The following is a 9693-nucleotide window of genomic DNA, read 5'->3' as shown; positions in this document are numbered from 1 at the left end:
TTAATATTGGGGGAAATATCTTGACCAAGAACAGTGAAAATTGAGCTTCCTAGTTTTAAAACTTCTCACCATCTCTTCCCATGTAGCTTCTCAGACAGGTGCATATTTCTTGGTGAAAGTTAAGCTGCTTCTTTCAGAGCAGTCCCTGGAGTGCTGTAATAGTGTATGAGACTTGACTGACAACTGACTTTAAAAGAAGTCCTAATTTAAGCAAAGGGCCAAAGTTATCAACATGGCCAACTTGTACAAAGGTGGACTCATCAAGGCCATGCTGTCCCTGCATCTGGGTGCTTAAATGGCAAAGAGATGGCATGTTCAGCTGAGGTCCTGGGGTCTGGCTGGGACTCATGTGAATGTCTCTCATGGTATGGATGCAGAGCCGCTCAGCTTCCCTAAGCATTTTGGCTGTACTGGGCCCATCTGTTGTAATGGTCTGAACTGTGAACCAGCCCCTAAAACTCTGACCTCACTCCAGTCTTCCTGGCTCCCAGTAGCAGGGCCAGATTGGGTAGCAGGCAGTGTGCAGGAGAGACACTACCATGGGTCCACTCCCTGCTTTGCCTCTGCCAGTGCCCTGGGATACTGGACTGGTCCTTGCCCTCCAGCAGGAAGAGTCCGTGGGGTCGCTGCTGCCTCTCTGGTAGGGAGCTCCTGCAAGTAGCAGAGCCACCTGTCTCCTTGCAGTAGCAAGTTGGCCTAATATCCTTCACTCTCCTCTTCATCCTCAGGGTTGCAAAATCCAGGTTTTCCAAGGCTCCTGGAAAGCTGTGAGCTGGTCCTGGGGAAAGGTCTAGCTCTAGGACTCGTGTCCTGGACTCCTTCGCCAGTGAGCTACCCATGGCTTACTGTAGGATTTTGCTTTTCATCATGAGGGGTCTCCATCACACCATCTGCTGTGACTCCATCCCTGTCCCAGGATTTGGAACCTTTCCTTTAACGTCAGGATGTTGTTCCCATTGCACATGATAGCAGCCAGGCAACACAATCTGGAAATCCTGCAGGCAGCTCTGTGAGCACTGGGGATGCTTTGGAGGCCTCCAGGCAGGTCCTTGCCAATCTAAACAAAGACGGTTGTTTTATCTGGATTTTTAAGTGTTTAATTAAAAGGTGGTTCAACAATACACTTACCGTTTTTTGAGCTGGAAGTACAAATGAAGTAGATAGCAAGCATCTGTAGATGTATTTCCACTGAAAAGCAAACTATTATTCTTATAGTCAGCATGTAGGCGTGCCTGCCATAACTTTCTAAAATAGTGACTGACTAACCTTTTCCAAGAGTTCAGTTTTTCTAACCTTACCGTGAGTATTTATTTTTTAAGAAATACAGACTTACAGTGCTTATTTCCCAGACGATCACAAGGCTTATGATGCCACTGGTCAGGTCTCAAACATTAGTAAAATAATCTTGTGCTTATAAACTGCCACCAAGACACCCATAACACGGGAGTCTGTCAAGTAGGCTCCCATTGCACAGCACCGATTATCATGCTCCACAAAACGGATATGCAGGACATTTGCTACAAAACCTGAAACCACACCCATTTTGTCTGAAAAACAGACAGAAGAACAGCAAAAAAGAGGGATACAGATGGAGGTCTGAGCTGTCTGGGGTCTCTGCAGTAAACACTGCCTGCTGTGGAGACCCACTCATAAATGTCAGTGCGAATTTTCCAGACCAGCTCTTCAGCTGGTCTCGCAAAAAAACAGAGTCATGCCATTAGGCACCAGATGTAGTTTTGGGGCCCAGGGTACAGTGTAGGAAGCCTCTAAATCTAGAAGAGAAAGAAAACACCCTGCCCTTTGTAAACAGCCAGCATGGACTGCAACGACAAATTAACAAGCTACCATACACTCCATTCTAAAGTGAGGAATAATGGAAGTTATTCATTATTCACTTTATTTACTAATAATGATACAGTATGTATTAATAGTAAGGGGGCACGGTAATTCAACATATGATTCAGTATGAAAATACATCTCAGTCTGAGATTATGTCGCATAATCTGATAGCAACAAAAGGTAATTTCTAGGTATCAGTGTTCTTCCTTAGAGGCCTCTTTTAGACTTCATTTTCGATCTTGGCCATGAAGTTGTCAAAGAATTGGGCATGGTTGCAATCTCTGGGCAAAAGAAGCTCAGGACAAGAATGGCAAGGCACTGTTAAAGAAGGGCTGCAAGCAGAACCGTCTGGAAAAGAAGATACACAGCACCTGTCCACTTTGAACTTAGGCTAAGCGTTGCTATTTGGCCCTACGTTTTCATGATTGCCAGATTTCACAAAACAAAATTTTAAAACAAAATGCCTAGCATATTTTAACACGGTGAGTAGGAGGTCTGATAGGCGCGTCAGGCACTAAAAATGCAAATGCGAATGCAAACTACAGTGTCAATCTGAATTGCCATGCTAGGCCAAGCTTATTTTATTACATACATTCTGCATTCTAAGTACTAATATGTTCATAATGTAAACATTAAGCATACAGAGTTAAAATTCAAGGCCACAATATTTTTGATTGTCCCTTTTTTGTGTCTTTGGTTGGCCGAGATCAACTCGTAGTGTATAAATGCATAAGTTATATAATAATTATATAAAAAGGAAAAAATAACATTGACTTGTATACTTCATTCTGACAAACGCACAGCGTTCGCGACTCGATAAAGAAAAACTGGCGCCCGCCTAACAAAAATACTTAGATGATTTCTGATTTTGGCAGTCAGGGGTTGTCTCTTGCTTTAACCAATAGAAAACAAACTCCCTTAATAATGATGAGGTTCTAACTGGTAACTTTTAAATATCAAACACAATTCCAGTTTTACTTTTTTTTTAGAGATGCATATTCTGATTTCTGAATTCTTCTGCTTTTCCCTTTTTTCACTTTTTTTATTACTATAAAATCAAGTCTGTTCCTCCTGTAATACTGGGAATGGTATGATACTGAGCAATATGTTTCACAAGTCCAAACAAGTGTTTCTTCACAGTCCCAACGCTACAAAGTTTTCAGTCTTTTCAGTCTCTACCGGTAAAGAAGTTTCTTTTCTCCCGTCCTCACCACCTTTGTCCTCCTCTTGCTCCTTTCTGCTTCCTCTGTCAGGTGCAGGCCTCTGATCTACAATCATACACTTGCCCTTCTGCACATCCTCATTTCCAATGTTTGGCTCAGGGTTCCTGTAATACTGTCAAGGAATCTTAAAGTTTGGGTTGTCTTCACAGTTTGAGTAGCTGATAACACTCCGATAAATGGAACGCATTTGATTTTAACCAAAACAGTGCTGTTACATTCCAAATCAGCTTCCACACTAAACCAGTCTCTTTTGTTGATATGTTTTGATTTTTAAAATACAGGTAGGGTTTTTTTCTTTTTTTTTTTTCTTCCCTTCTTCCCCCCTCTTTTGTAATGATTCAGATATTGTATGTTAGGTCACTATAGACTTATCCTTATATTGCTGTAGTATAGTCCCAGTTTTGCATTAGCAAGATATCAAACTTTACACATAAGCTTATCAACTTTTTAAGACCACTAGCTTTCGTAGGTTTTCCTTATCATTTCATGCTTTTACCTACAATAGTCTATTGTTGTTTGGTCCACAGAGTCGATGCCTATATACATTACATTTTAGTATCTTAATACTTCTTGAACACCTCCTTTAAATCCCTACTACAAAGAGTCTTTTTGACATCTATTTTTTAATGTGTTTTTTTTTTTTTTTTCCCAGCCAAACGTTCACTTGTCCCTTTAGGCACTTTTAATTCGTGTACTCCAATAGAGTTCATTGCAATTCATCAGGGACTGTAACCCAGCGAGAAGTGTCTTTGCTTTTTCTGGTGATACTTTTTTTCCCCACTTAGTAGTAGGTGCCAAGATGAGAAGGCATATGAGCAGCTGGCAGCCTGGTATTGGGGTAGATACCTCCAGTTGGTGAATTCCAGTATGGATTAGGGGCAGCAAAAAAGCTGGACGATGTTACAGGCAAAGCAGGGGGGTGAGGAGCTACAAAGTTCATCTTCTGAGGGTGTGCGTGATAGGAGCTCATGTAGGGGAGGTCTGATGGGTATTTGTACATGGACGACTCTGGGGGATGAGGCTGGAGAGCCTGAGCAATTCCGTGGAAATCAAATTTGTAGGCGTAGCGCTTACCATGAACCTTAGTCATAATATTTTTATCATAGTAGTAGCGGAGCGCACGGCTGAGTTTGTCATAGTTCATGTTAGGCTTGCTTTTCCGCTCCCCCCAGCGTCGAGCTACTTCGTCGGGGTCGGTCATCTTGAACTCCCCATTGGTGCCCTCCCAGGTGATGCAGTTGGAGTTGGAGCTGTCGGAGAGGAGCTCCAGCAGGAACTGCCATAGCTGTATCTGCCCACTCCCTGTTGGGGGGGAAAGACGTAGAAATGTCAGGACTAGTGACTAATAATGTTAAGACATCAGTTCTTCCAGCCTCTCACATAAGACCCTACTAGGAAATGTTGCAACGTCGGTTCCTACTTCTTACTCTTAACTAGTCCCCTTTCTCCCAGCCCTGTCTCGTGAAATCCTAAAGAGCAGAGATAATGGTAATGTGTCATGTTTTCCCTCATCTGAGTGGCAGAATGCCATTACATGGAGATTTAATAGTTACCTAATGTCATTCAGTGTAGACAATTGATGGGGAAATAATACAGCGCTCATTTAGGAAACTAATCTCTAAAGTTCAGGACAAACAGCTTTCACTTGCGTAACATTTTGCTTGTTCTCACAGCATTATGTTGCAACTAAATGTTCTCTGCTATGGAATAAGCCTACACAAAATAGAGAAGTTTAGAGAAAGCTGGGCTGGTGCCAAACCATATCATCCATTTGCAGCATTTGGGGAAATGCAGAACGGAAACTTATTAGCTTGCTGTTGCACTGCATACAACCATAGGGCAAAACATTTGCAAGAACAGTGAAAAGGTCCATAAAATACACTCTTGTTGTCGTTCTGTGTCAAATGAGTTTAAATGATTATCGAAGTAAAGGCTTAAAAAGTTGTTGCTTTTTTCTCACTCCTCCGCCAAATTAATCTTAAAAAGAAAATAATTAGTCTCTGTCAACTTTGCAGAAGTGTGTTGCCCAGAGTTATAGGAACAAAATTTGACCATTTTTAAGTAATTGAAAGTAGATTTCAAAGGGCCTTGACACTGATATTCATGTTAAAAGCTTAGCATTTCTTAATAAAGCAGCACTGAAATGATGCAAAATACAGCTCAAGCAGCTTGCAAGGCAATCTGTTTCACAAGCACAATGTCAGCAGAATTTGCCAACCAGCTTGTATGTGCTAACTTCTAAGTACATCTCTGACCAGGAATCGGCTGGGTTTCTTTTTTTTTTTTTCCAAACCAGATATGTGGGTATAATAAACAAGCTTTTCTTTAGAAAGCTTATAGTAGCGAATTATAATATCAAGCTAGAGTAGCATCTGAAATCCATTAGCAGTTTATACTTCAGTGCAACTGAAACCCATATTCGTTTAAATGATATTTATCCAAACTGTCCTTAATGAATTTCTTCTGTTCCGTTAACATGCATTAAGTAAACAAACAAACAAAAGAATCCATGGTATGAGCAAGGCATGCAAGTTTTAATACACGAAACATAACAAGAGGATTAGCCTTTGAAAATCAATAAACAGTTCAGCACTGGACAAAACACAAATTTTTGAATAAGCAATCCAACATATGTTCTAACATAAACACTTGCCTTCCAAATGTAATATATAGTCCTATGAAAATAAATGGTTGCTGTCAATTTCCTTTTAATGAGAGAGTAATTCCACCAATTTATAAACACACAAAACATGTTAAAGCTCTGGAATGATGGTGTGCAGGAATTCCGTATCCAAATGTTAAAAAGTCCCCCAATCCACATCATGTTAGTGTCTTCCACAGTAATGAAGGCTACCCAATAGACACTTGACAAAATTGTAAAAGCCAGGGTTTACTAACAAATTAAGGGGAGGTAGGCCCCACTTCTAGTTAAGATCAGTGTCATCTGGAAACCCACTGCCTTAGGCCATTTGGAAAACCCTATTCTTAATACTCACTTAATTGCCTTCCTCTACCATGCAAAACTGTTTAGAAAGTAAGCTAACCTAGAACTGTGATTGATGTCACTTGGGATAAAGTGAAAGGAAATGGATCGGTATTTTGGCAATTTCATGCCTTAAAAAGCCATACAATTGTTGTAAGAAGAAACATTGTTACTGGGAGTTGAGGAGACCCACAATGTGGAATAAGGAACACTGTGCCCTGTGGCTGTTGAAGCAAGGGAAGTAGGAAGTGGCAGGTACAATGTCAATCCATTGTGGCAGATGATGATGTTGATTGTGGTAGTGTCTGGCCACAGTGTGTCCTGCGGACTCAGAGCAGCAACAGTGTAATCTGCACAGTTCACAATCAGTTCACCAATTAATTCCCCAAGAAGGTTCCTCATCTTCAGATAAAATATGCCACAAGCCCCTGTCCACAATGCACCCCCACTGCCGCCTTCCTAAAGTGGGAGAACATTTTTGAGGTGTTTAACGCAATTATTCTTTGCAAATCGATTATGCTTTCCTGATTTTTCCCCTGTATATTTTTGCTGGTTTGGATTATTCAGCCCAAAATTTTCTATTTGTCAAGGCCACTACGGCATTGTATTGTGGATTAACAGAATCTGTGACACACATGATGAAAATTAGTAAGAGACTCATGCCCTTCTGGAGGGGTACCGGGAGGCCAGATGGAATATCATGCAGCACTTAACAAAATCCCAATGTTTAGGCAACTGAAGTGAATTCCTATGGATATGAGGAGTTCAAATACCTCTAACGAGCTATTTGACTGACTGAATGTAACCATCTACTCTAGGAGGACTCGAATAGCTCTCTACAGAGAGCTATATTAACTACATCTCCAATGAATATCATGGGAACTAAGACATCTAGCTCATATATAGGCACCTACATTAAAATACATGAGTTTATGTGTCTTAATCTGTGACCTCAGTGCAAAAATGTGTAATTTAGAAACCTAATCCTGCAACACATTGGGTATCATCAACTCCCACTGATTCATACTGAAGAGCTGTAAAATTGGTCACATCACCTTCTAGGTCTGGCCTTAAAGCTGAAGTGGGGACACTACGTGAAGAGAAATCCCCCTACATCAACAAAATCCTTTCTCACCTGGATTTGCAAGTCGGCTGCTGGTCGGTCCAAGAATCTGATATGGATCTACAAAATCGTGAAAGAAAGATTTTAAATCATGTACCAGTGATGTCAAATATTTTAGTTATTTTTTAACCTTGTAAGGGGCAGTGTACACGGCCTGATGGGACAGCAGGTCCACCACTGGGGAAAGCAGTTCCTTTCTCTGCATCACAATATTTGCATGTTTCCCCTTAAAACTGGGCGTGCAAGTGAACAATTGCAAGGATACACATTTTCTTTTTGTGCTGTATTAGCGTGCACAGGCACATATTCAGACACACTGTAAATTTGGCCCAGAAGTATTCTGATTCCTACTTAAATAAAGAACACATACACACAGGCACCCTTTCATACTATCGACCCTTGCAGTGTTCCAGGCATGGACAGGTAACAGGGTGACAGTCCCCTCCACAAAGGACAGTGGCCTCTTTTCTTGTGAGGCCACATTTGTTTTCCCCATGCCACTGCTCACTCATTCTGTGCCAAAGGAGCCTCCACAAGAGGCCTGAGAGTGCACGGCTGAACCCAGGCAATGTGGCTGGGTCTGTTCTTCTTTGTCACTGGATTACAGTGAGGGATCCCCTGATTAACCTTGCAACTAGGGTTTTCAGAAGAGCCACACAATGCCTGTAGCACCTAGAATCATAGAATCACAGAATGTGTTGTGTTGGAAGGGGCGTTTAAAGGTCATCTAGTCCAACCCCCCTGCAGTAAGCAGGGACATCTTCAACTAGATCAGGTTGCTCAGAGCCTCATCAAGCATGGCCTTGAATATCTCCAAGGATGGGGCCTCCACCACCTCTCTGGGCAACCTGTTCCAGTGCCTCACCACCCTCATTGTAAAGAAATTCATCCTAATGTCTAATCTAAACCTACCCTGCTCTAGTTTAAAACCATCGCCCCTCGTCCTATTGCCACATGCCCTTGCAAACAGGCAATGTATTCCTCAAGGGATTCCCTCAGGAAACGAAAATTTATTTTGGCCTGAACTGAAATACAACAGAAAAAAAGGAAGGCTGTGACAGAATCACAAAAGCCAAAGCTATGGGCTGCAAGCACAGCCCAGAGCCCCTCGCTGAACGACCCTGTCGCTGGACTGCCTTGTCTTCGGACGGCTGCTCTCAAACGGCCGCCAGTTTTACAGCCAAGAAGATAATCAGGTTACATTCCTTATACATTGAAATAATCACACACAGCCATTAAACGGTCCTAAAGACTTACATAAATCATCGGTATATTTCCTGAAAGATTCTCATGGTTGGAAGGCCAGATTAGATAAAACGCTATTTGGGCAAAAAGCAATATAATACTTCCCAGGCAGCATGCATATGAGTTAATGAGATGTAGTCATGTGCACAGTCTTATTTAGCTATAAGAAAAAACAGAATAATGATTTGAAAACCATGTGATAAAAACAGGCTCAGTCTTCTGAGCTAAGAATATCCTCCAAATCTCTTTTATTTACAATTTTTGCCTTTTTGCTGTTAAAAAAAAGCCATAACTGACTCAGAATCTCTGTAGTACTTTCTAACTACCTGTCCAAAACACAGTCTAATTCACAATAAGGCATAAGGTCCTACCCCATGGATTAGCTGCTTTGAAAACCCAAAATGCACCTATTTTGCAAAACTGCTATTCTACAAACTCATAAACTTCTACTTTCTCCTTAGTTTCCCAATAGACTAAGAATCCTTTGAATTTTCCTGTTTAATTCGGAAGCCCAATTCAAATAGGTTTCTGTATGCTGTAATCCATTTTCCTTTCTCTGATCATGCACATTTTCCAAGTGCTAGCATTTCAATTACTGTGGAGTATATGGTCTTTTGACATCCTTACCTTCCTCCTTTGCCCCTAACCTGTACATAGGTACTTTGTTTAACAGCTTTTTCACTCCGCAAAGTTGTTACTGCCATTAAACATTACTAAAGGCAATTTTCAACCGCCATGGGAGCCTTCCTCTCAGATACAGGTGTAGAGCCAACTCATACACATCTGGGGATTTAGTGGTCACCAGCTGGAGATCTCATTAGTGGTCTGAATCAGATGCTGCAATTTGCTTCTGGTTGGTAGGCGAGAGCTGTCCTTCTCATCACGTTCAACAAACCCTGTCACACCCAGGCATAATTCAAACAAAATGACACCCACCTAACTGAGGACGCTGGTCTTCTGTTTTGGGAACTGTTGAGGATGATGGCTGAGTAGCTGAAAATGGAAAAAGCCATGTAGTTATTTTTCCAGTTTGGAAGATGGTCACCAAACCTGTGACAGATCATAGGCTTGGGAATCCTGCTGTGCCCACTCAGAGATGGTCACAATAGGATTTAGCTTTATAAGGCTATATGGCCATGGGCCTGATGAAGACTGAGTTCAAGGAAGGATGTGTCTGCCCCTCCACCCAGTATTGCCTATACACAGCTAAGAGGCTTTCCAGCCAAGGCACAGGTAAAAATCCTCCAGAGATGAACGCTGAGGTAGCTTCTACCAGTTCA

General features: G+C 41.7%; 1 protein-coding gene across 6 annotated transcripts in view; it reads right to left on the bottom strand.

The window, feature by feature from the left end:
- Positions 1-1432: 1432 nt before the first annotated feature.
- The window catches only part of ERG (ETS transcription factor ERG), a 109573-nt gene continuing 101312 nt past the window's right edge, over positions 1433-9693 (bottom strand). For 4 of the 6 annotated variants that reach the window (XM_063345464.1, XM_063345425.1, XM_063345444.1 and 1 more), the window contains exons 8-10: positions 9350-9406; positions 7181-7228; positions 1436-4364 (exon numbers count right to left, since the gene is read on the bottom strand). In XM_063345464.1, the coding sequence (XP_063201534.1) occupies positions 3844-4364; positions 7181-7228; positions 9350-9406 (626 nt within the window). In that variant the 3' untranslated portion in view covers positions 1436-3843. Of the gene's footprint in view, positions 4365-7180; positions 7229-9349; positions 9407-9693 lie in introns of all 6 variants that reach the window. The other 2 variants (XM_063345435.1, XM_063345417.1) reach the window with 2 other exon arrangements.

This window comes from Chroicocephalus ridibundus, chromosome 1 (assembly GCF_963924245.1).
Source record: "Chroicocephalus ridibundus chromosome 1, bChrRid1.1, whole genome shotgun sequence".
Taxonomy (NCBI): Eukaryota; Metazoa; Chordata; class Aves; order Charadriiformes; family Laridae; genus Chroicocephalus; species Chroicocephalus ridibundus.
The sequence above is the reverse complement of the archived record's forward strand: the minus strand, read 5'-3'. Positions and strand labels throughout refer to the sequence as shown.